The 26,187-nt window shown below is 45.8% G+C and overlaps 1 protein-coding gene and 6 non-coding genes across 8 annotated transcripts; 3 read left to right on the top strand and 4 right to left on the bottom strand.

Moving 5' to 3' along the window:
- Positions 1–493: 493 nt before the first annotated feature.
- Positions 494–17,995, top strand: NARF (nuclear prelamin A recognition factor). 2 transcript variants are annotated; one of them, XM_026051418.1, is made up of 12 exons: positions 494–539; positions 1,558–1,638; positions 2,771–2,914; positions 4,243–4,375; positions 6,448–6,582; positions 11,207–11,325; positions 12,211–12,340; positions 13,130–13,202; positions 15,488–15,625; positions 15,967–16,124; positions 16,604–16,877; positions 17,084–17,995. In XM_026051418.1, the coding sequence occupies exons 1-11, from the start codon at positions 513–515 to the stop codon at positions 16,846–16,848; spliced, it is 1,383 nt and encodes a 460-aa protein (XP_025907203.1). In that variant the 5' UTR covers positions 494–512; the 3' UTR covers positions 16,849–16,877; positions 17,084–17,995. The 2 variants fall into 2 exon arrangements, with proteins under 2 accessions (XP_025907203.1, XP_025907202.1); XM_026051417.1 differs by having other exon boundaries at positions 16,604–17,951.
- Positions 17,996–21,026: 3,031 nt separating this feature from the next.
- TRNAQ-UUG lies at positions 21,027–21,098 on the bottom strand. Its single transcript has one exon. It is a non-coding gene; the product is annotated as a tRNA-Gln (tRNA).
- Positions 21,099–21,741: 643 nt separating this feature from the next.
- On the bottom strand, positions 21,742–21,813 carry TRNAQ-CUG. The gene has a single exon. It is a non-coding gene; the product is annotated as a tRNA-Gln (tRNA).
- Positions 21,814–22,408: 595 nt separating this feature from the next.
- On the bottom strand, positions 22,409–22,480 carry TRNAM-CAU. Its single transcript has one exon. It is a non-coding gene; the product is annotated as a tRNA-Met (tRNA).
- A 314-nt stretch (positions 22,481–22,794) lies between these two features.
- On the top strand, positions 22,795–22,901 carry LOC112957719. Its single transcript, XR_003251264.1, has one exon. It is a non-coding gene; the product is annotated as a U6 spliceosomal RNA (small nuclear RNA).
- Positions 22,902–24,925: 2,024 nt separating this feature from the next.
- On the bottom strand, positions 24,926–24,997 carry TRNAM-CAU. Its single transcript has one exon. It is a non-coding gene; the product is annotated as a tRNA-Met (tRNA).
- A 314-nt stretch (positions 24,998–25,311) lies between these two features.
- Positions 25,312–25,418, top strand: LOC112957718. Its single transcript, XR_003251263.1, has one exon. It is a non-coding gene; the product is annotated as a U6 spliceosomal RNA (small nuclear RNA).
- Positions 25,419–26,187: the final 769 nt, after the last annotated feature.

Below are 26,187 nucleotides of genomic sequence, written 5' to 3'. Positions count from 1 at the left end.
CGGGCAGCGAGGTACGGGGCTCCCCTCTTCTTCTCCGCGCTTTCCATCCCTTTATTTTTACTCGTTCGTTTCCCGCCGTGCGAGGCTGCCGCTCCTGCCCCGTCGGCGCCGAGGGCTTGCGGGCAGCCCCTGTTCCGGCGCCCCGCTCGCCCGGGGCTGTCGTGACCGCGGCGGGCAGCGGGGCCGCCGCGCCGGGCTCCGCGCTCCGCCGGGTGAGGGGCCGCGCCGCGGGGCTGCCGCTTCTCCGCGCGCTCCCCGCGCAGCCCCCGGGCCCCTTACGGGTATTGGGGCGGCCGCWGCCCAGCGCGGAGCCCGGGAGGGCGGCGGGGCCGGCGGCGCCCCGGGCCTCGCGGGGCACGTGAGGGGCGCAGCGGGGCCGCCCTCCGGGCAGGCGGCGGGCGCGGCAACAAAGGGCGCCGGGCGCTCACCTACCTCCCTCCTCCTCCTCCTCGTGGTGCCCTCCAGCGCGGCGGGGAGCAGCGCAGCGGCCGCAGGCGCCGCCCGGCGCGCAAATGAAGTGCGAGAACTGCAGCAAGAAGGTGAGCGCGGCGACGCGGGCGCCCTTGGCGGGTGAGGGCGCGCGGCACCAAGGTCACCGGCGGCCGAAGCGGCTCCCGGCGCCTCGCGCCGTCCGCGCCCGGCGGCGGTTTGTTTTCTCCAGACCCGCGTTGGCAACGCGCGGAGGACGCGGGAAGGTTCCTCCTGCCCCGGGAAGGTGCGGGGGCTTGTCACAGGGGCAGAATGGCTGAGGTTGGAAGGGACCCCAAGGGATCACCAAGCCACCCCCTGCTCCAGCACAGACACCCAAAGCACGGGGCACCCGGTCCCATCCCGGTGGGTTGGGGAGGTCTCCGGACCAGGAGCCTCCGCAGCCTCCCTGGGCAGCCTGGGCCAGGGCTCGGGCCCCCTCACACCAAACAAGTTGTTCCCCACATAGAGAGGGAACTTACTGTGTTTTAATTTATACCCGTTACCTCTTGTCCTGTTATTGTCCACCACTGAGCAGAGTTCGGCCCCATTCTCTTTACATTCTCCTTTGTATTTACACATATTGATGTCTTGCTTTTCTCTAAAAGCTGCTCCATGCATGATCCTTGGATCATCGGCACAGCCCTGGCAGGGGGCAGAGCCCCTTTCCCTCGCTCCAGAAGCGAGATGAGAGCAAACCAAGACTTCCTGGACAAAATTATAACCATCGCAGTGTGGAAGGCAGTGAAGTGCAGCTTTACAAGCTGGACAGTCCCTTTGGCAGATCTGCCGGCAAAGACGTGCCGCTGATTGAGCCGTCACGCGTGTCTCCCGTCGCCTCGCGTGTCCGCGGGGCGCTGAGTTGGCGCTGTTTAGTTCAGCCTTCCCCGGAGGGAATAAAAATACTCAGGAGCGAGGGAGTCCCCAAGGAACCATTGTCTCTATGGCAGACGCGCCTTGAGAACACAGCATTGTGCGTTTGACTGTCAAAAGCAGCAAGCAAACTGTAATTTTTGAATGATGTGAATATCAAAGATTCATTTAATTGAATGACTAATGTTTGGCTTAATGTACTTTTATTGATTTCAGGAATGCAGTAAGAAACAGAAAAATGATGATACACAGAGTACACCTGCTAATGCATTGACTTCAAATGCGGAATTGGAAGAGGTAATAATCTTTGTTTAAAAAAAAATAAATACATACTCATATTTTTGCTCTTTGTGCCCTGCTGTAAAGGGATGGCATGGTAGTTTTCAGGTGTGCTGAGCATAAAGGAGATCAGCAAACCGGCAGTGTTAGAAAAGTATGAGCTCTCCTGCTGTCTCATAACATGAGAATTAAAAGTCTATTAAAAAGATAGGGGGGAAAATGGAGTATATGAGCACTAAAAAGAAATTGTTTTGGCTGAAGTTTTTTAAGTATCAAAAAGAAAGTAAATCTTGCCTCAAATGGTTCAAACAAAAATAGTAAAGAGAAAAATATTCTCTTTAAGGGGGAAAGAAGGGAGGTGCTTTACAGTTAATGCACAGTGTGTTTTTCATATCTGTGTGAGACAGACTTACCTAAGAGCAGTGTGGTAGGTGATCTGTAGCTGTTGTCTTGGGGATGGTTCTTAATTAAGCAGTCCGGCCATCTTGCACTTCTACATGAGTATCCACAACTGCCAACAGTATTTTAGCTAGAGTTGTAGAAGTCCTCGTATTATAGGAAATGGTCGATTCTAAAGCTATATTCTATTTGTAGCTAATGGAGCTGCCATTACAAAGGCAACTGGCTATGTGAAGCAAACCAAGTTCAAAAGAAAACTTCACGTATAGGGTGTTTTTTTTTTTTTCTTTTTTTTTTTTTTTCCTTTGTATTGCAAACCCTGTTAATACTTGGTTGGGGCCATGGAAAGAAAAACAACCTAGTCCCTCCAATTCTTGTGTTGGTTTTGAGGAGACTTAATAGTTCAAATGAAAGATTTCTTAATTGCTTGGTGAATTGATGGGAACTGTCTGTCCTGAAATTAAGTGTGAATGTAGTCTTCAGGGCTAAATTTAGATATTAAGTGTTCTGCAGTTTCACAGGAATAATAGGAGCAGAACCCTGGAGAAGGATGCAACAGGTTACTCTGATTATTTCTGAATAATATTGCATGTTATTTGGGCCTTGTGGATTGCCTTGTTTAAAACAAAATAGAGCATGCTTGATCCTTAGATAAGTCATTGTAGAGATCTGAAAATTGATTGCTCACTGTTTAGTGTTTGTTTATTTACATACGTGTGTGTATGGAATTCTTTTTTTTTCCACCCCTCAGAAAAATGAATTTCATGCTTTGGATAATGCTAAAACACTCCTTAGCGACTGCCTGGCTTGTGACAGTTGTATGACATCAGAAGAGGGAGCCAGGGTTTTCCAGCAGAATCAGAAAGAGCTCTTCCGAGTACTCAACCTTAATAAGGTAAACTGACAGAAATAGTACACTCTTCTGTGAGGTGCAGAAAATTGCTGAATGACTAAGCAGCTTGGTTGCCTGAGGCAGATAATGTGCAGATTTGTAAGGATATACTTTATATAAGGAGAAGGTGAAGGCTAAAGGCAAGATGAACGGTGAAGTACTTGAAATAATTTTGCAGTAGAGAGGCAAGATCACAATACTGAACCTAAATACCAAAAGAGAGTTATTTACCAAACCTAACTACCTCACTACGGTAATGATAATTGGTTTGTGGTTCAGAGTTTCTAAATATGCTTTGCCCAGTTACTGGGATTATTTTGAGTGTTTTTTGATGCCACTATGTCCACATTATATGAAGTTACCAAAGGCTAATTTTTCAAGTTAGATTTGTTTTTTAATGCCTATATTTGGCACTATATTGAGCTGTCTGTATTTGGAATATAAGTTGTGGGCCAAGACTCTTAGCCGAAACAGTTAAATGTGTTCTTTTGCTGTCTTGCATTGTCTGCTGAAATGTAGATTCCTTGGAAAGTAGTTAATACGTACAACACTCAAATCTCCAGATCTTGATTGAATTATTTTATTTACAGACTTCAGAAGTAATTTTTCCTTACCGTGTAAGAACAGAACTGATTCTGTCTTTTTCTTAAGGTATACCGTAGTATCATGATTGAGAGTAGTTCTCACGTAGCAGTTTTTCTTAAAACTAGTTTAGTTCCTCATACACACAATGGTGTACATGGCAAAAAGCAATGACAATTGGAGATGAACAAGGGGAAAAAAAAAAAAAAACACGAGGTCTTGTGGGAGCCTATCCAGAGAGAGTTCAAAGCCCAAAATTCAGAGGCAGCCAAGTAGCCTAAACAGAAGTTCAGGGTGGTCCTAAGTAGAACAGTGAGCAAGGAAGGTACTTTGCCAGTGAGGAACTCCACTTCGGTACCACTGTGTATGTTTAGGACATTTAAGTACAAAATACGCTCTCTTAAGATTTCTAGAGCAAAGACTTAACTGTGACATATGTCCCAGTTCTGCAGGGATTTCACCAGTGAAATTAAGAAACTCTTAACCGCAAGAACCAACTAAACCCAGCGTTAATATTCATATAAATATCCGCCTCCAGCCTTTTACTGTTTTGCATTACTTTAAATTACATATTTTCAAATCGTTCTTCAATGTTAACAAGACATTTTTAAAGGTTTTTATAGTATGGCCCACAGAAGCACGGGATACTGAGGAATAATTTCCAGGAGTGAAAGAGAGAGGGAGAATAGAGAATTTACCTAGTTCTAATCTCACACCTCGTTAACCACTATTTTTGTTTTGTTCACCAGAAATGTGATACCTCAAAACACAAAGTGTTGGCAGTGTCTATATGCCCTCAGTCATTGCCTTATTTTGCTGCTAAATTCGATCTCTCTGTGAATGATGCAGCCAGGAGACTCTGTGGTTTCCTCAAAAGTCTCGGTAAGTTTGAATTTATTATGACGGTGGAGCAGAAACAGGGGTTATTTTAGGTTTTTGCTTCACTAGCAGAATCATGTTTGTTATGCAGTCATAAAATGCCATTACACAATCTGGTTTAGAGTTCAATTTAAAATATGTATTCTGTGACAGCACCATAATGGTGCAAGTTTCAGAAGGGGATTTGAGGCGTTATTACGGTAATAGAGGTCACAGAATAGGACATGATGGAGCCATCTTCCACAGTTCTTTTTGCCATTTTCTTACCCTGCACCTACCTTGCCTCTGCAGGCGCTGGAAGCTTCACACTGAGATCAGGTTGTTTTGTTTATGTTGTTGTTTGTTTCTTTCTTTCTTTACAGATGCATTCATTTGGTTCTGAAAAACTGGATTAGCAGTTTTATTTTGAGTAGAGTACATTTCTTACTTAACTCAAAACACATGGTCTGTACTGCTTAAAGCAGACCAGCTTAGCAGGAAATAGATGTCTCATATACCCAGATTTGTGTTTTTTTTCCATTGAGGAAGTAGAATTTTAGAAGTGAGACTTCTTAGGGCTTATCCTTGAAAGGTGAACAGTCAGAATTTAAAACCATTCACGTGTTGTGAAAGGCATGTAAAAATGCCTTTGGGCATCGTTATGCCTCGTTGCTGAGCAAGCTTGGTTAGTAAAGCAGTTGGTATAAATAGATAGGCTTGTTTCTTTACTGTAAGGTGCCTGTTAACTGAATTTAGTCTGCAGCCATGAGAGGTTATTTTCCTGGGATAGGAAATAGCTACAGGTCAGCCGCCTTTGCACATCCAGAGTTGTCTTCCTCTGCATGTGTCATTAGATGGAAAGAAAGAAAACGTGCAAGAAAGAAAACGTGTCTCGGCAGTTAATTTCTGTAGTCTTCAGGGAGGAAGATATAACCAGGAAAGACTAAAATGTGAAGTGAGCAGCATGGCAAAACATGCTCTGCTAGCACTGTAGCATGTGACTTGTTGAACAAGCAGGAAAGTGAGGAAGCCTAATCTGTGAGTACTTTCTGGAAAAAAAAGAAGAAGAAACTTGTGGTTTTTTGATATGTACCCATAAGATACCCTCTTATTTTGTGACTGAGGAGGAGGGAGATTCCTACTCTAAATGGTTCCTGGTCCTTTGACATTTTATGTCGCTAGAAAATTCTTAATTTCGTTTTTCTCTGTAACTTGAATTGGCTTGCAGGAAGTATGTTGCATCTACTTATTTTATGTTGAAGTTGTATTTTTGTTCTTCATAGTGTATGTTTTGTGAAAATGTAAATAGGCAGTTCAGTTTACTATTTGTCTGTTGCCCATAGTTTAGTGGATTTGGTTTGATCTAAACATAAATCTGAGGGCAGAGAGTAATAAACCTGTAAACCATGGTCTGCCATGTAATGTGTTCTAATGTATCTCTGTACCCAGCATATTTTTCTCAACAGAAAAAAAGATTCCCCCCCAATTTTCTTAGGAGATTTTAATCATCTTTGCTCCCCTTGTTGCAAGGACATACTCAGTATTATGTAAGTGCATAGAGAGTACATAAACAGGTACATAAACAGACAGGAGGTCTTCACTGTAGTGATGATATGCTTGTGTACTGTCACAGGCAACTGTAGCAGTGGAAGATGTGCCCGTCAGTGGCATATGTAAGCTTTTGTGGATTAAAAACAGTAATTTCAGCAAGCCTTTAAGCGTTTCAAGAGTCTCTACCTGTAGCCCTGCTATCTGGAGATACCCTGCCGTCAAATAAGCAAACAAATACGTGCCCAGTGATGAGCCTTACATAAGGAAGCAGACAGCTGTTTGAAATGTTGCTAACGTTAACAAGTTGCTACTTCTTTCAAACTCAGGACATGAACAAGATGGTCTTTCTAATGTATGGGTTTTATTTTTGACTGTACTAGTTGTGAAAATTTGGAGAGGGTAAAGAGTACATCCACTGATCTTGTGAGTTTTTCTATATGCCTAGAACCGGGGGGGGGGGGGGGGGGGGGGGGGGGTGAGAAAAAAAACTGCAAGATAGAAAATGATCTCGTAATTCATTTTTTCTTTATTGTTTTGTTTCACAGGAGTGCATTATGTATTTGACACCACTATAGCTGCTGATTTCAGTATCTTGGAGAGCCAGAGGGAATTTGTGCAGCGGTATCGGCAGAGGAACCAGGAGGAGCATGCCTTACCAATGTTTGCCTCCGCTTGCCCTGGTGAGAATTGACTTGTGAAACCTCTCTGCACTTTATTCTAGTCTCACTGGAACCACTAGGGAACTAAGAGCAAAGAGGTTTTGTTCAGGAGCCTTACAGAACTTGCAGCTTTTGGACTTTGCTTTTGAGAAACACCGAACCTTGTAGTACATGTTATCTGTTATGCTTGGTGTGTTTCAGTGCTGTATTAGTTTGTCCTGTTTTCTTGGAGCTCTTAGGAGGGCAGAGTTTGTTACCATGCATCAGCAGATTCCCCGCGTGCAAGGAGGCTGGTAGAGCCATAAATGAGAGCCCTGCAGACCAGAATGGGTGTGAGCAAGTTGGATAAGGTGTATACTGATACAGAGCAGCTCCTGGGCAGGCAGATAAAAAGGCTCCCATAAGTGTCCTGTCTTCTCACACTTGTCCCTCTGGACTTTACAGTGTGCAAAGCCTCTTGTTGCTGTTTCTGAAAATGAGCCTTACTGATCGTCCACAGCTTCTACTAGTAGAAGGATCCCGAGTGAGCAGTTTTCTGTGCCGGTACTTACACCTGGAATCTAGTAGCCACTTGCATTTCACGTCATTTCTGCAAAAGAAGCATTTGAAATGGGAATCTATACGAGTGTCCTAATAAAAGTGAGATACAGGAGACTGAAGTTTTCTGTGTTTCTTCTAAGGGCCTAGGAGGAATTTGGCAAAGCTGGAATTAAGATTGAGGAATCAATAGCTGCTACTTGTATGCTCAGGCCACAGAGCTCAGTAATGTACCATTCCCTTATTGAAAAGAATGCCATTGTGAATGGATATAACTCTGTGTTTACCTTATGCAGAGCTTGTACTTGTCACTTTGACACTTGCATGCAGGAGAAAGTACAGGAGTGACATTCTCATTGACTGTGAGAGGTGATGTTTAAAACTTGCAAAATAATCCCAGCTTGAAATGTCACAGTGTTTGCGCCTGAGAGGTGTTCTGTTACGAGCAGAATCTGCATTTATTGTAACTGAAAAGATTTAGTACATCCTGGTGTCTCTGTCCTACTGGTTTACTTTTTGCATGTATTAGCACACTAGCATTTGAATTTCTTAATCACTGTTCTAAGAACAGAAATACAAGAAAAGGGGCAAAAGTCATTCCTTTGTTCCTTTCTCCCCAGCCCTGCCTTAAGTTTGCTGTGATGTTTTTCAAATTATTTTCTATGAAAAATATCTCTAACTTCGGAATATGTGTCAAGAGGGAAATGTCTCTAGACTTTTCTGTTAGTGAGTATTATCTCCTAACTTCAGAAGGAAACATGTTGTATGCTTTTTTTTTTTTTTAATGCAACCCATGAATTCGGAACAAGTTCCTGTTAGTGAGCTTTGTCTTCTTGTACATAGTTTATTTAAAATTAGGAACCTGAGGAATTCTTTCAAATAATTCTTTCTGTTTGGAATAATATTAATATTCTGCATGCAGCAACAGAACTGAGATCACCTGCCCCTTTTACTGGAGTTATTTCAGAACTGGTAATGGAGAGCTTTTGGGCCATGTCTCTTCCCATTTCAGTGCTAGTGGTGGTGCCAGTGTGCTGTGGTGTGAGGAGAGGCTTGGGTGTTCTCCATTGCTGGACAGCTGAACTGAAATAAAACAAAATCATCCATCACAAAAGTGTGTGATGCTTCATTCCTGTTGATAACAACTGTAGAAAAATTTCATGATTGTTCATCTCTAAAGTAGGGGATTTTTTTTGCTCCTGACTTCAGTTGCCAGGGTCCATTTTTTAATCCTTGTTCTTCCCCCTCTTTGTTCCTCTTTGTTTCTAGATTCCCAAGAAGTGGAAATGTGTGGGGCTTTTTTTCTTTTGTTTATGAGTTGTGTTTCTCTCTCTCTTTTTTTTTTTTTTTTTGAGCATTGTAGATACAAGGTCAATGTGTACTGAGATGTAACTGGTGTACTCTTAATTTAGCTTTTGGGTGCAGCTATCCACACACTGAATCATTGACCTCTGTGATAGTGGTCTGTCTGCAGTACAAAATCTACACTGAATGAAAGAGCATAGAAGGCATGGCTCCACCACCATTTTATTGTTTGTCTAGATTATTTTTACATTTTCTGCTTTTCAAATTAAAAAAAGTGGAAAACTTTTTTTATTGTCTGCTCAAAATACAACATGACCACTGTTGATTTTATAGAAATAACTTATTTTTCCTTAATTTACCAGACTAGTTACTGACATTGAGCACTTGTTGTAGGAACCAGTCAATGTTTTTAAAGCAGTATCAATTTCTGGTCATTTCTAAAAGATAAATGGAATAGCGTTCTAGAACTGGGAAGAGCATAACTCTTGGATTCCTGTGCTGATGTCCCAGTAAATCAGACTCATTTCCTTTTACAGGAGTATAGCTTGAGTAGGGAATGCTTATCTGCTTATTTTTTTTCTGCACTGTATAATAATGCGTAATTATTTGTAGCATAGGTCTGTATGTGACCTGTTTATAATAAACCACAAAAATAATGTGGAATTCTGAAGTTTGTCTGCAAGGTCTTCCACAGTTGCTTGTGGGGTTTCTTTTTTGTTCTTTGACCCTAAAGCAAAGCAGGAAGGGGCTGATAATTGGAATGATCTTGGGAAGGGCGCGAGTCTCCATGGGTGCAGACATATGTTGATGCAAGAACTTGGTATCTTGGGCTTCCCGCGAGGGTGGCTGTGGAATTCAGCGCTGTGTGGAGCGAGCAGAAACAGCCGTGCGAGTGGGAAGCGCCAATAAAAGCCCTGACTTGCTCCTTTGCCAGGGCAGCTCCTGTGGCTTAACAGGGACCAGTGGTCACTGTGGAGCTGGAGCTACAGGGTGTTTATTCTGTGTACTGCAAAGGAAAGAAATAATTTAAGAAGTTACTTTAGGCAAAAGGTGGCAGCAGTTTGGGGTGATTTAGTGAAGTTTTCTTGTAGCGTATGACTATTGATAATCAAAGCATTGAGCATTTGAAAATGAGCCACTTGGCCCGAGTCCTGTGGTAATTAATGGTAAAAACATTGCTGCAGTTTCAAGGAAGAATTCTGAGGTTCAGAGAGACTGCCAAAGTGACCAGAGACAGAATGTCTTTTAATTAAGAAAAACTGTCCCCATTTTGTTTGCAGCAGCGTTTATTTTATTTTAATGTATACATCATGCAGAATATGCTAAGCTAGCCTTTACCCCAAGCACCGGGAAACTAAATCTTTTGTTATATGCTGTACATTAGATTTATACTGCTGCTTTATGCTGAGCACTACACAAACTTCTATTTAAAGATCAGCAATTCAGCGGGGCCCTGACATATAAATCCAGTCTTGTAGCATTTTCTAGTTTATAAATGAATGATTGTGCAAGATTGTGTACATCTTGGATGAACTTCTTCCTGCATCGCTTAAAGTATATGCTTGAATTGCAAGTACTAAACGGGTGGATGATCCTCATGTTTCCCTAACATTTATACCCTCCTCATCAGTAAACATTATTATGCTAAACTCCAGGGAAAAAAATCCTTTTCCGTATGGACAAACCACCTGAATGCAATTTGGATTCCAGTTTTATGCTGTTATTGGCCTTCATCCTGTATTTTGAGTTGAACATATAAACTGATAATCTTTAAAATTCACCTTTAGCTGTTACAGGTGTTACATTTCTTGGGTAGCATGTACCTTGCAGAAGTTCTTTTGATCTTATCTAAACGCTGGTCTAATTAAAAAGATGAAATGAGACTTTGTTGACTCCTTAGCAATAGAGTTTCCCAAAGTTGGGCCTGGCCCAACTGCACCATTTAGCTACCTGGTTCAGAGTCGATGTAGATGAAACAGAAAGTCTAAACTTGAGTCTTTGCAGGGAAAGATCCTGGACACTTCAGTAAGAGCTACAGTGCCTAAATAAGGGCTACCCACCCCAAATACCTTAATCTGCTCATTGATTCCTGTTCTACAAAATGGGGAACAAAAGAGCTGCCTTAGATATTGGTAGTGATGTGAGGATAAAATAATAGCTAGAATGCCAAAGGAGTTTGGTAAAGGGAGAGGGAGTCTTTAATATCTCAGTTGCTAACTCTGTGTTTGTGACGTAGGAGTGTTTCTAATGGGATTTAGCTACCCTGCCAATGGTTTAAAAACAACAACAAAAAAAAGCCTTTCATTGGCACATAATGCATGTCCATTTTAGGTAGTACTTCATTGCATCCTTTTTCTAAAAAGCAAGCTTGTTATATGGGTGTTAAATCTCAGGAAGCAAAAGGTTACAAGCTGAAGAGAGCATGTAGTACTAGCTGATGCAAGTGGTGAGGTCTGGAGTGCTGGCAGCTTGGTTGGCTGGGGTCCTGTTCATTAAATCTGTGTGTTAGGGTGTAAACGATTTTCCTTCGATGTTCTCTAGGTCTAGAACTAGAGACACGCTGGATTATCCATAACCTGTCGTAAACTGTGGTTAATAGTGTCTCGAGGTTTCTTACAGCCCTTTGTGTGGGGCTTACAGTTTACATGGGCTGAGTTTTCAAAGCAGAAACACTGCTTCTACTTGCGTAAATAACTGTTTGCAGAAGCATCTCATGTACTGTGAAGTTCTCTTCATTTTTAAGAGCTTTTCAGCTTGCCATATGTTTATTCCTTTCACTGATGTTGATTTGCTTTCGTTGCAGGTTGGATCCGGTATGCTGAAAGGGTACTCACCAATCTCGTGACCTCTCACATCTGCACTGCAAAGTCTCCACAGCAGATCATGGGCTCCCTGGTGAAAGGTTACTTTGCCAGGCAGAAGGTAAGTCATTTTGTTTTATCTTTCTTTATATTTTGCTAAAAAGAATGATAAATAGGTTTTTAAAATGGAAAAATCCATCTTACTGCACTGTAAAAAGATAAAACATCTGTCTGAACTGTTTGTCCTTTGCTTAAAATGAATTGTGTTCTGTTCCTATGCAAGTAGTTATCATATGGAAAAAATAAAAAGAACTTCATTTTGTGCAGTATGTTTAAACTGATGCAAATCCTTGTGTTACTAGTGAAATATGGATGTAACTATGTATAATATTAAATCCAGGATGGCTAATATGTTTTATTTTCAAACGTTACATGTGGCGTTCTATACCATAGCCAAAGCAGGGAGCAGAGGAAAATATAGAAATTATCCTGTTTTTGAGGAAGAACATTGCATCCGAGATACTGAACTTTCTCTCTTCACTTGTGCATTATGAAAAAGTTGCCCTTTTCATACATTTTATGTTAATCTTACTGCATCCAGATTACATAGAAAAGTAACGTTTTTTTACACACGGATACAGAAATACTGATGAACTTGGGGTGAATGAAAGTGGAGTGGATGGAAGTGGAGTAACAGAGCTGGAAAAGAGAGTTCTGAAGTCTTGACTTCCCTCTGCCCTGAGAAATGGATGATACAAAAGTTGTGCAAATTGTGCTCTGAGGGAATAAGCACAAGTTTCAGTCAAAAGACTCTTTGCTTTGGATGATTGTTGCTGATGCTTGATGACTATTGGCAAATGACTTCATCAGACATGTGCCTAGTCTTCAGTTTATCACCAGGATTGATTATGATTGTTACATATATAATGCTTTTGGTTGCATTTTTCATCCTTGAAGTTCTCTTTGCTCTTCATGGAGTTCATGTGTTTTGTCTTTTGTCCCACAGAATTTGTCTCCTGATAAGATTTTCCATGTAGTTGTGGCACCTTGTTACGACAAAAAATTGGAAGCCTTGCGGGAAGACTTCTACACTGCCTTGTGGAATTCTCCAGAAGTCGATTGTGTTCTAACATCAGGTTAAAATTTCTTTAATAAGCCATACATGAATCTGCATTGAAATAATCCGAAAGGCCCATACTGACTTTTAGCCTGGACCCTGTATTTTCAAACCTGTCTTAGTGGAAGGATAAGGCTTTTTTTTTTTTCCCACCCACTTTAAAAATAAATGTCCTTTGTTTTGCTTTTGGTAGTAGAGGTGTTGTGTAGGGTAAGTGCAAATGTAATGCAAATGTATTGATACTCATCCAAAAACAAGATTCAGCTATTTGTTCTTGTCAAACCCTTGGGAAAGCCAAGAGCCTTATTGTAGTTATGCCATATTATAATCTCTGTCTTGTGCTTGCCAGTTAGTCAAAAAAAGGATTTTTTTCTTTCACAAAAACTGGAATTAACTTCCCAAATGCACAGTAGCAGTGGCTTTTTGGTGTGACTCTTGTTTCTAGGTCTAATGTCCAAACAGTGTATCCTCCTTTTTTACCTTGAGATCTAGAAACTTCCCTATTTTATTTCACCAAAATGCTGAGCTGTTGCTTAAAGTTTGGAGGAATTGCGTGAGCCTTTTGTTTAGGGCTGCAAGTGCCAGGTATCTGGATTCCTCAAGGGAATCATTCTCCCTTGGGTTCCTCAATGGGAATCATTCTCCCATTAATACTAGCGTTGATTCCCATGAGGAACCAATGCTAGTATTAATGGGAGAATGTGGCTTTAAGCCCATGTTAGTGCTGGGATATGGATCTCTTAAGATCCATATCTTAAGATTCATTCAGCTGTGTGCTGAATGTAAAATGTTGTGCATTTTTCTACAGGTGAAATTGTCCAAATAATGGAACAGAAAAATGTGTCTGCGAAAGATGTGGCTGAGGTAGCTGTGGATAGTTTGTAAGTAGTTTTACTGCCGATTGCTTTGTTATATGGATGACAAACACTTGAGCGAGTTCAATGTGAATGTAAAATTTCTCAACGGGATGTTTTTCCTTTCGAAGGAAAGAAAAAGCCTACATCAAAGCCTGAGTGTCTTAGTCTTACCCTTTAAATCTTTTATTTATATATATATATATGCATATTTAGATACATATTGCTAAAAATAAAGACATTGTATGAAACGATTAATGCTGTTACTATATCACTCTAAAACAGCTCATTTGAAATAACAATCCTTTTCAAAAATTTGTAAGCTTCATGATTTCTGAAGATACATAGCTCTTATTTTTATTGCAGAAATGCAAATACTAGATTTGAAGTTCATGACTTGCTAGCAAGTGTGCCTAAGGGTGTTTGACCTTATTGTTCTAAAGCTTCCCTGTGTCTGAGCATTTATAAATTTGAACAGTCTGATTTGCGCCCTCCTGCTGCCTGACCTTACGTGAGGATGTGCCGGGATGTCATCGTGGGCTTGACCATCTGTTCTGTGCTTCCCTCTCACTCAGGCCAGCATCTTCAAAGTCAATTTCTACTTTTCTGTGATTCAGCCGTGTAGAATTAACAGAAATAGTGCCCTCTTACAACATGCCAAGTCGGTTCTGCCTTAGAGCAGCTCAGTTTTTTAAAACCGGTAAAATGGTGGGGGCTTGTAGACGAAAATCCAACAAAGCCTTAATGAGATGTTGTTTACTCGCTGCAGGACTGCCTCAAAGCAGTGTTATTGTGATTGCAAAGGCAGGTCTTCCACTTTACTAATCCTGCTTCAAGCGTGGCAGATGTTACTTGGTCTCTTTATAGAGTGATAATTGAGCAGTAAAACGCTTTCTTGCCCAAAGGGAAGAAAATGCTTAAAAATCCTTTTAACTTTTAGTGAATATCCTAGAGACCTTGTCTAGACTGGGAGATGCGATAGAGTGGTAATGATTTCAGTGCTGTGTGTGTAGTACAGCTGCTGCAACTACTTCTACCGGAAACTGCTACAGTGATTGAAAATTACATATATTTTAAATATGTAAACACACACATGGATATAATGTATATATGCTTTTGCATACACAGCCATGCAGAGGTAATAAGTCTTAAACAGACTGCCCCATTGAAGAGAAATGTACATGTTCCATTGGATCAGATTATACTGGAGAATAAGGCTTTTTTTTTTTTTTTTTTTTTTTTTACTTAAATAATGGTTTGGCACAAGATGTGAACCTGAAGACATTAGATTTTGTTATTCTTGAATCCTCAAAGTAGGTTTTCAGAGGAATGAATATAGATTAAACTCCTCCTGTTTAAATAATACAATGGCAGCAATTCGTGGTGAAGTACTTGTGATTCTTAGTATTAGAAAAGTAGTGTGAACAAAGAAACTCGCATTCAAGTTCTCATTTTTTTTTACATCTAGATAATGTTAACAAATAGCAGTTGACTAAAATTAGGAGGCAGCATCAGGTTAAAATTAGGAGGCAATCTCATGAAGTTGAATTGTCTGTTTTATTAAAAAGCTCTGCAACTTCTTAAATAAATGGAATGTATTGGTGGCATTTAGAGGGGGTGTATGTAGCAGATTTGAGCTTCAGTTCTTCAGTGGTTGCACTTTGTGCTTATTACAACCTCACATTTTTTGTAAGGCGTTTCCAGCTGTAGTTCTTGCTTTGGTTACCTGATAGAACATCATGCTCAGGCAAGAATGAGTGGTAAAGAGCAGGTGAGGTCATGGTTGGGTATTCCAGTAGGAAGGTAAATTAGACTGTAACTAAAGACACTTTTATGTGTCAGAGCAAAACATCTGTCTCTTCACTAATCTGAAGAAAAATTCCCTGTGAAAGGAGCCCTACCAGCCACCCCTGGCAGTTTCCCTCCCGCTCAAAGGAACGCAAGCCTGTAGATTTGTGGTCTTTGGCTTTGACCAGCACGTGATGTGGTACAGCGTGTGCTGCAGCCACCTGTGCCTGCCAGTGCTCCGTTTGAGTGGGGAAGGCACAATACAGCCCTCTGCTGAGTTACAAATTCCCACTTGACTGCTTGTCTCCTACCTGTGGCATTCCCAACAGGAGAATTGCTTGTCACAAGAGCGAGGGATTGTAACTTCTGAAATGCTTGTTCCCTGCTTAAAAATGTTACTGCATTAATACACTCACTGCTATAAAATGCTTCCTTTGTGAGAGAGAGGAGAAGAATAGATTCTACATACTTGAAGGAACTGATTTTTTTGAGTTTATCTTATTTTCTTCTGCTCTTTTCTTAAGGTTTGGTGAAATAAAGGAGGGGGATGTAGTGAGACATGATGGGAAGACATCTGATGGTTACCTGGAGCACATTTTTAAACATGCAGCAAAAGAACTTTTTGGCATAGATGTTAAAGAAATCACCTACAAAGCGTTAAAGTAAGTTGGTGTTCTGCACTCTCTTGTCAGATGGATTAATTGGAGCTACCGTGAACTTGAATGTGGCCGTTACTAACCTGATACAGCCCTAAGAGGCTTTTAAATATTATAAACCTGTAAATTCATGGCTATGAAGTAGATGGTTTGACTTTTTTTAAATAATGTTTCTACCCTGCAAATGAGGTATGTTTTTTTCCTGGAAATTGCACCTAGCTTCTATTTTACTTAGAATTTAGAACTTAATCCCACTGTTATCCTCCTTTTCTGTTCTTATAAGGATCTGAATACAAACTTCTTTGGATAATACAAGAGCTTAAAATCTGCTCCATGTATCTTTGCAGGAACAAAGACTTCCAAGAAGTTACCCTTGAAAAGGATGGTGAAACACTGCTGCGTTTTGCAGCAGCTTATGGCTTCAGAAATATCCAGAACATGGTTCTGAAAATGAAAAAGGGAAAGTTTTCATACCATTTTGTGGAAGTCCTTGCCTGCCCAGGAGGTAAGAAGGACAGTGGGTCCCCAGCCCTTTTGCACTCACCTAGATTCTAAAGGAAGGTTGTCTTGCAGGCAGGCACTTCACTTGCTCTCTGCAGACCTACAAATAAGTTCTAGTTTGGTCTTTCGGGTTATTGCAAACTTCAGAGGAAAGACTATGAAATGGTAGTTTTCCAGGACAAGAAAAGACAGGAGATGTAGTTGAGATCACAAAACCAAGAAAAGCAAAAGATTGTGGAAAACTCGTTTCCACAGAACAGCACATCAGCTGTGGATGCTGAAGTTGGTCTAAGTAAATAAAAATCCTGATGGGGAGAGGGTGCTAGTTCTTGCAAAAATCAGAGGGTAATTTCTCTCCCCCCCCCCCCCCCTTTTTTCCCTTATTCTTCTCTCTAAGTCCCTATGAAGACATTTTTCAGGTTGGTATAGTCTTTATGTTCATAGCAAATCCCTATCCATGTTTTGGGCTTTCTTCCCCTCCAGGGTGCTTAAATGGGAAAGGGCAGGCGCCGGCGGAGGAGGCCGGGAAGCCGGACAAGGCGCTGCTTAACCGCATGGCAGAGGTGTACGCTGCCATTCCCGTCAGGCTGCCCGAAGCCAACGTGCACGTGCAGAAGATGTACCAGGACTGGTTGGAAGGCATGGACTCCACAAAGGCCCAGCAGACTTTGCACACCACATACGGTGCCGTAAATCAAACGGCAAATAACCTGGATATCAAGTGGTGACGGCTCCAACTTGCAGGAGACTTGCTTAGGTTAGTTGCAGATTGAGCACCTGAAACATTCTATGCAATTGCAGATGCTATGCACTAGCTGCGTGAAGAATGAGATGCTTTCCAGAGTTATTACTTGTGAAGAACCATTGCTTTTTTAAAAAAAAAAAAGGAAAGAAAAATCTCCGAAAGCCCTGATTTGTGCCCTTGTCTGTTAACTCCTGCTGTATGTAATCTCTTGTGTACAGTGGATTTCTGTTCAAGATGACCATCTTGCAAGGTACCTGAGCACTTTCTGCCAGGTGCAGGGAATGGAATCCTTGGTGAAGCTGCCCCAGGATGAGGATGCCTTTCAAGCTGAAGCAGGCTGCCCCAAGAAGACAAGATCCTCTTATTTCTAGGTATGCTCTCTGTTCTCCCTTTGTTATGGGAAACAGTCGTCATGAATTCTGATGGTGGTGTTGCAGTTGTTGCATAGTAACTTGGGATTTACTTGCCTTTTTAACCAATAAAAAACCTTTAGAGTGACAAGTGTATGTATATTGGGATATGCAATGAATTACATTTATGCTTTCTGTATCCTTATTTTAGTAAAAAATGCTCAATTTCTAACTAGTAGCACCATTCCCTACTGATGAAATATTTTGTAAGGAACAGGATGCTTCAGAAACAGAACTTTGGAAAACAATGCTAAGTGGTTATAACACGATTCTTTGTTCAAGCTACTCACAAATAGGTTAGTACAAAAGGAGGGGGTGTCTGTTGCCCTCCTTTTCCCCTTCAGTTTTCACTTTCAGGTTACAAACCTGCAAAGGAGGAGGCTGGCTGCTTTGCCTGGCTCCTGTGTGATGGGGAGCCATGCGCTGTTAGGTGAACCTGGATGTGTTCACAGCCTTGCGGGGTTGAATCTTGCCCAGAATGACAGCACTTCCCTTCTCCCATGCTTTGGGTTCACAGAGTAACATTGTATTGAGAACTAAAAGCAATCTCCATGTTAAGAGACTTACAGTGAGATAATGCAGCTGGCTAAAAATACTTCAAAAAGTATTGGGCAGTGCTTGTGAGCTCGTCAGAGTTGCTGCATGTGGGCATTGTGTGTTTTGGATGCACTTATTCTGAGGTTTGTCAGAGGGTTTATCAAGAATGGACAAAAAAAGTCACTGCTAACTTTGTTTTCCTGATACTATCAGTTTTGTTTCTGATTAATTGCTGTTTTGAAGCAAGGAACATTTCAGCTTTCCTTTTACAGTCTGAAAGCGCAGATGGGCATTTCTTAATCACCTCAAGAAGTGTTTCAATGCATCTTTGCTTAAACTTATTAACGTTATAAATCTTTGCATGTGCAAGAACTAGTCCTACAAGGACCTCTGTGTCTTTGAAATCAGCGTCTGACTTGCACACGGATGGGATTAAAGCGTCAGTAAAAGCAGGGCCAGTTCTGACAATGGCTTAAACAGCAGCCTCAAGAAGAGAGGGAGAGGTTTAAGTTCATTTCCCTGATGCTAAGAAATAGTTTAATGTGAAGCTCTGGAGAGCTGCAGCTCTCAAGTAAACCTCCTTCAGCTGAATAGTGAAGTACTTTGAGGGTTGTTCTTTAAAGTGTGTGAATTTGGCCACTCTGACTGCAGGAAGGCAGCCAGCGAGACTATACTCATAACTTAGCCTTTGTAAGTTGTGTTTCTTCTTTTAATAAACATAACATGCTGAAATGGTGCAATATCAGAAAATCTACAGAAATCTACCTCTGTACAGGGAGTCCAGAAATCCTGGGAAGACCTTAATAGATGAAACCATAGTAAATATCTGCTAAGGAAGGACAGTGGTGTTGAATAAATTTCTGTTAGTTTTAGAAGCAACGTAAAAACTTCTTTGATCTCATTCGATTTATGCATTCCCCCCTCCCTTCCCCTTCAAAATTTCAGTAGAATTACCTTGTAATCAAGTCTTGTTCGATCCTTGTATAGGCATATGTTTCTCTGTGTGTGTATATATGGTTATTGCTTGAGAGCATGTTTAAATTATTGCTTCAGTTCTTTGTAAAATACGCTTTTTTAATGTGCATATACTGGATAAAATGGTACAAAAAATTGTTTGCTTTTCTGGTAAGATGTTATTTTATTAAGCTCCCCCTGAGCTCCATGGTGCCTGTATGACTTCCCATGGAGAGCCTCCCTTCCCATAGTGCTGGAACAGCCAAGGAATGGGACAAGATGAAAACCATCTGCCTACAACAAGGGACTGTTGGTGTCTCGATGTATAAAAGCAATTTCCTTTTTTCCAATTGAATCCACTGATACATCATCGACTGAATGTTTTAATCTGCGGAGGAAGTAGCAGTGCACAAACTGGTGGGATATTTGCCCTGTAGCTTCCAGGGCCCAGGCGGGCGCTGCGCCCACCCGCGCGCCGCAGCGGCCCCGGGGAGCCTGCGGTGCCTGGTGCCCTGCAGCCGCGGGGGCTCTAAGACTCGCCGGAGTAAAACTGATCTTACGTTGGAAAACCTGGTTTTCCCTAGCTACAAGGTTTGCCTCTCTGCCTTCCTTCACTGATTTATTCTTAAGTTTAAAATCGGAAAACCTTGTTGCAGCTTCACATTTACTGAAGGACTTGCCTGAGTCTTGATTGTGGCTTTTATAGCTCCGTGTGGGAAGCTTGGTGGTGGTGATAACACGTGGCTGCAGGGGCCTTGGCTGAAGCTAGAGCAGCGTTCAGTTTTGTGGGACGATTTTCAGCAATTTCCCCGTGAAGGTGAAGCTCCTGTGCAACCCCAGCCCTAGTGCTTTGCTCCTTGTTGAATGTTGTGCTGGCTCTGGATTTATTCTTAGAAAAGGCCGCATCAAAGCGAGGGAAGGGGCGGATGATGTGAGGTGCTAAACCGCAGCTCGGAAGCTGTCCTGGGGCAATCCTGCCTGCAGCAGATCCCTTGGGCTGCAGGACTTTATCCCGAGACGGCCGCCGTGAGGGGGGTTCGTGGTTCTTGCCGCAGCCTGCCCCAGAGTCTGGCTGCAGCCCATGCAGCTCGTGGTTGTTTATCCGCTGGAGTTTGAGGGGGACATGAGTGTGGTACCACCTAAAACGACAGCTGTAGCTGTGTGCAGCTGTCTTAAATGGGTTACGTGTGGATAATGTACATTTATCTAGATTTTGGTGCTTTGTAATCAAATGGAGCATGACCATGACCTGTCCTAATAAATCTTGATCCTGAATTGGGTGGTGGTTCTGTCTCCTAAAGCTCGCCTCAGTTCTTGGTGTCGGTTACTGTCACCTGCCTGCCTCTTCCACAGGTTTAGCAGGGATGTTCCTCGAGCGCTGGAGGAGTTTGGGAGCGGAGCTCGGCCCGGCCGGCGCTGGCTCGGAGCACGAGCGCGCGGGGAGCCGTGGAGCTGCTCCGCACCGGGCAGCACCGGTGCCTGAGGAGCAGGATCTGCTCTGGACCGTCACCCTGGGCTTCTCCAGCGCTCAAACACGGGAAGGACCCTCCCAAGCCATAGCCAAATGTCAAACAGGGCTTTGGTTGTGCATATCCTGACGCTTAAGCAGTTGAAGGAAAGGGTGAAAATACCCTAAAATGCAAGATGAGGGTTGTGTGGGGTTTTTTTCAGTGAAGAAGGAATCAAGCATTTTCTCTGCTGCTCTTTGACTAGATGGATCCCTCTATTCCCTAAAGCAATAACTGGTCTCCAAGGTTGTCTAAGGAGCGCAGGGGTGTTCCTGGCCCAGGCAGAGGAGCGAACACGGGGCTTCTTCCCTGTGCAAACAGGGACGGCGCCCCGGCTCCCCTCGCCCTTGGCTGCCCTTAAACTGAGAAGCACAGAGAGGACTTGGCGCAGTTTTGCACCAGCAACGCAGTGGGATTATCTGCTGAAACAGGGCAAGCGAGGAGGTTGTGCCCGCTCTGACGTTGTTGCGTTGCTGGCCTTGCTGTCTGGATAACTGCATGTCCAAATCCCGCAGATTTATCTGTTGAAGATCAGAGCGGTCGCAGGGTCAATAACTTAATGTTTCTCCAAAACAAACAAACCTCCTCAAGCTACATTTAAACCTTAGGTGCGGAATGTAATTAAATGGCAGACCTGGGTAAGAACCGTTGGTGAAGAGTTCGTTCAATATTTCCCTAGCTCAGGCCCAGCAGAGGCCACGGGGGTCTCTCCCTGCGTGTTTGCCTCGCGGCAAAAGGTGCGTGGGCCTCGCAGGTTCTACCGAGATTTGAACTCGGATCGCTGGATTCAAAGTCCAGAGTGCTAACCATTACACCATAGAACCGCGCGGTGGCAGCGGGCCGCGCGCCGCGGCGCCACGAGCCCGCCCGGGGCCCGCGACCCGGCCGCGCTCCAGCCCGAACCCCCCGCGGGGACCCGCGCGACCGTCTGCGCCCTCTGTTCGGTGGAATGGTGGCTGAAACAGTGATTTGTCGGGAAAAACATAAGGTCAGGCAGGAAAACAAAACGGAGAGGGAGAGGAGAGGGAGAGGGGAGGGAGAGGAGAGATCCTTCCTCCCTACACATGGACCTAATCCTCACATAAACACGAGCCTGAACTGTGCAGATTCCTTTGCGCTTTGCTGGTGCTTAACTAGCGGTGTTTTTGCACAGCTTACTCACAGCGTGGATATAAGAATAAGCACTTCAATTTCCATATACTACAGTCTGATTTTATTTTTCGGGTAACACACATAAGGACTTTCTAACATTGTTACAATAAAATAAATGCAAAAACATAGAAAAGAAAAATCAGAAAAAAAAGAATCCTTTTAATTCTCCTTTAAATGTGGTTTTCAGGTAGTCTCGCATTTCTGTAAATCGTGGCATTCGATAGGCCGATGAAATACGCAGAGCTTCTCTTAAGCTCATTCTCAACTTCAACAGCCATAAAGAGGAAAAAATAAAAACAAGAAGCCAAAAGTTGTAGGTTCCACCGAGATTTGAACTCGGATCGCTGGATTCAGAGTCCAGAGTGCTAACCATTACACCATGGAACCGCTTACAGACCCAATGGTGATGGCTCCTATCCACCAAATCCTTAAAGGAAAACCCGGGAATTCTCTGCTCCTCCGGGCTCGCTGCCGCCTCCTGCCTGCTCCGTGTCCGGACTCTGGGCGGGCCCCTCCCAGGAGGCCCAACGAGCCAGGCCTGCCCCGAGATGATGCTGCCAGCGCTTCTCACTACAATTAAATTAAATTAAATTAAATTAAAGCTCGGAAATGGCGATTTTCATACCCCATGCAGCCACTTCCCTCTTATTTATACGCTTTCTGCTTTCACACCCTGCAGCCTGAGCATTCACTATACTTTGAGAAGACAAAGTTAACACTGTCACGGCTATTGTTTTATTTTCCTATTTTTTGGCCCCTTGCTATGAACTGTCCTGTGGAGAGGTCAAAACTTTTCACTTAAACGGGGAGATGGAAGAGATAAATATAAAATGAAACAGAAAGACCATACAGGAAGCATTTCCCCTGACGTGCACAGCATTGGGAGTTTCACTTGGACTGTCCCGCTTTGTCGCGGCCGGACAGGCTGATTAGGCCCGTCAGGGCCAGAAGGCGAACCCCGCGGCACGAAAAGAGGCGCCGCTAGCAGAGGATGGTTTCGATCCATCGACCTCTGGGTTATGGGCCCAGCACGCTCCCGCTGCGCCACTCTGCTGCTCGCGCCTGCCCCGCCGCGCCGCTCTCCTGCGCGGCCCGCCCTCCCCGCGGCAGCCCCGCCCGCTCGGCAGGGGGCGCGCGCGGCCGCCCCAGGATGCTTTGCGGACATTTGCATAGCGCGGGAGCCCCCCGCGCGCCCCGCTCCGCGCCCCCCGCGCGGCCCCGGCGGCGCCGCCGCCCCGGGGGTTTCGCGGCCGCTGCGGGCGCCGCGCGCTCCCGCGGCTGCGCTCGGCACCCAGAGCTGCGCTCGCCCTGTCCTCAAAGTCTCGGCGCCGCGGGGCTAGAAAAGGCTGCTGGGCGGCGGCGGGACTCGTGCTCGCTTCGGCAGCACATATACTAAAATTGGAACGATACAGAGAAGATTAGCATGGCCCCTGCGCAAGGATGACACGCAAATTCGTGAAGCGTTCCATATTTTTTTCTTTCTTTTGTGCCCCCCTTCCCACGGAGAAGCAGGGAGCCCTTGCGGAACCGCCCAGCGCCAGCTCCCCGGAGCCGCGAGGACGCGGCCGCCACAACGGGCGGCCCCGGAGCGCCCGGCTGGGCCCAGCTGCAGGCAGCCCCGTCCTGCAGCCGCCTGGCAAAGCCCCCGCTGCCCCTTGCCGCGCAGGCCCAAGGCTGCCCCTCCCGGGCAGGCCTAAGGCTGCAGCTCACGGCGCAGGCCCAAGGCTGGCGCGGCCTCGGCCCAGCATCGCCTCCGCTCAGCCCACCTGAGCGCTGCTCTCCTCGCCCCTGGAGCTCCCCTGGACACATCCACAGACCGGGCCGACATCGTGGGTCTGGTCATGCCTCATGCTGAGGAATTGTTCCCCAAACGAGAAGCCTCCTGGGCCCTCCTGGGCCTGCCCGGTGCTGCAGCGTTGCCACCCAGGGGTACCCTCTACATCTAAAAGATTCTTGTTATCATTTCATTCCCCCCACCCGCGCTCCTCAGTGCCCTGTCTCCTGCGGACACGACGGGGCGGCCGGGAGCCCCGTTCCTGGCAGGGCCTGCGCTGAGCGCGGCGGCTCCCTGCTCCTCTCCCCTCGCCCCGGCCCCTCTCACCGGCCTCAGGAAGCTGCTCTGCCCAGCGGGCACTGCTCATCGTACCAGTCGTTTCAACCAAATTCAGACGTTTCTGCTGTGTTGAAGAGAGTTTCTGGCTGATGATATTTTGGGGTGGTTATCCAGCAAAGCACTATCAAAAAAGAAAAAAAAAAAAAAAGAAAAAAACCCACAAGTAATTACTGCTCACAGTTTGACAGCATTGGTAGACTTCAACTAAGCAGGATTCTACCCCATCCCTGAACTAGCATTATGTTGCCTTTAAAAACGCGATAGTATTATTGTATTGTGTTGTGTTCAGGCAGTAAGTAGTAGTTTTTATCCTAATTAAGACTGATACAGATATATATGTGTGTATATATAGTATATGTGTGTGTATACGTATGTACGGTGTACTGGTACTTTCTGTCTGTCTGTAGATGAGATCCCTAGTGCCATTTCTTGGGGTGAAGGAGAAGGTTGACTGGGCACTCGTGAGCCCCCCACCAGGTTTCCCTAATTAGCGGCTGCTCTCATTAGCTAAATTACCTCATGGCTCCTTCCCCTGTTTGTGTGGATCCCTCAGCAGGGCAACCCCGGCACCCGGGAGCCCGCGAGGAGCCGGTTGCTGCTGAGCTCCTGGGAGTGTAGCCGCTAACTCCACGGTATGGCGGCAAAATGAACAAAAACAACAAGAAAAGAGCTTCCCTGTAAAGAAAATGTAGCGTCTCCATGGGCTGTTTGTGTTCAAGGTGTGAAGCGACTGCGAGAAGCCTGGGCTCCCTTTGAGGAGGCCTCGTGCAGGCAGCGCGGCTTCAGCCCTGGCTCCGGCGCTTTCCTTCTGCTCCCTCTGGACCCTGCGAGGTGAAAGGAAGGGGATGCTCTTTTAGAAGGAGAAGCAGGACAGAAGCAGGGGAGGAGAGGGAGTAAGTAAAAATGGGAGACATTATTGAGCACAGGTACAGTTGGGAATGCTGCCTTCCTCCAGCAGAGGAAGAAATGGGCTGTGTTGGTGCTTTGATTGCTGTGCAGGTTTCACTGTTCCTTATAACATGTGAAGGGAAAAAGAAAAAAAAAAGTGGGAATGTCATATTTTCATGTATACGTTTCATCTATAACTCATAGAAGGGTGAGGATGAGAGCAGATAGTTGCTGCTTCCCAGATGTTTGGCTGTCCTGTTTTGGGTTGAGGGGTTGTTTTTCAGATTGTGCAGAGCTGTATCAGGAAATGAGCCTTCTGGGTCTTGCTAACGCAGGAAGGGCTTGGTGTGAATGCTCGATTTCAATTCTGGAGCCCTGTTCTGTACAGGGACACTGTCAGTTGTGCGGGTAGAAGGTCGTGGTCACACGCGGCTCGTCCTGCTCTGCTCGCCCCGGCGGCGCAGAAGGTGAACGCCGCAGCACGAAAAGAGGCGCCGCTAGCAGAGGATGGTTTCGATCCATCGACCTCTGGGTTATGGGCCCAGCACGCTCCCGCTGCGCCACTCTGCTGCTCGCGCCTGCCCCGCCGCGCCGCTCTCCTGCGCGGCCCGCCCTCCCCGCGGCAGCCCCGCCCGCTCGGCAGGGGGCGCGCGCGGCCGCCCCAGGATGCTTTGCGGACATTTGCATAGCGCGGGAGCCCCCCGCGCGCCCCGCTCCGCGCCCCCCGCGCGGCCCCGGCGGCGCCGCCGCCCCGGGGGTTTCGCGGCCGCTGCGGGCGCCGCGCGCTCCCGCGGCTGCGCTCGGCACCCAGAGCTGCGCTCGCCCTGTCCTCAAAGTCTCGGCGCCGCGGGGCTAGAAAAGGCTGCTGGGCGGCGGCGGGACTCGTGCTCGCTTCGGCAGCACATATACTAAAATTGGAACGATACAGAGAAGATTAGCATGGCCCCTGCGCAAGGATGACACGCAAATTCGTGAAGCGTTCCATATTTTTTTCTTTCTTTTGTGCCCCCCTTCCCACGGAGAAGCAGGGAGCCCTTGCGGAACCGCCCAGCGCCAGCTCCCCGGAGCCGCGAGGACGCGGCCGCCACAACGGGCGGCCCCGGAGCGCCCGGCTGGGCCCAGCTGCAGGCAGCCCCGTCCTGCAGCCGCCTGGCAAAGCCCCCGCTGCCCCTTGCCGCGCAGGCCCAAGGCTGCCGCGCAGGTCCGCACGAATGCTCGGAGTCCCTGGGGGGCAGCGCACGGAGGCCCAGGGAGGCCGCACGAAAGCCTGGAGGGCCTGGGAGGCCACCTGCGAATGGAGGCCCGGGGAGGGCGCGTGTAAGTGCGGAGAGCACAGCGGCCAATGCGCACGGAGCCCCGGGGAGGACGCACGGAAGCCCGGCAGGCGCGGGTGGGCAGCTGCACACGGAATCTCGGGGAAGGCACATGAAAGCGCGGAGGACGCAGGGGGCCAGCTGCGCACAGAGTCCTGGCAAGGACGCACGAAATCCTGGAGGGCTCAGGGGGCCAGCTGAACACGGAGGTTTGGGGAGGGTGCACCAGAGCCCGGAGGGCGTGGGGGCCAGTTGAGCACGGAGTTCTAGGGAGGGCGCTCGTAAGCCTGGAGGGCACGGGTGGCCAACTGCACGTGGAGGCCCAGGAAGTGCGCACATAAACTCAGAGGGCCCAGGGGGCCAGCTGCACACGGAGGCCAAGGGAGGGCGGAGGAAAGACCGAAGGGCGTGGGGGGCCAGCTGAGCATGGAGGCCAGGGGAGGTCAC

The sequence above is a fragment of the Nothoprocta perdicaria genome, unplaced genomic scaffold (assembly GCF_003342845.1).
Source record: "Nothoprocta perdicaria isolate Ctin4 unplaced genomic scaffold, notPer1 scaffold_75, whole genome shotgun sequence".
Lineage (NCBI taxonomy): Eukaryota > Metazoa > Chordata > Aves > Tinamiformes > Tinamidae > Nothoprocta > Nothoprocta perdicaria.
The sequence above is the reverse complement of the archived record's forward strand: the minus strand, read 5'-3'. Positions and strand labels throughout refer to the sequence as shown.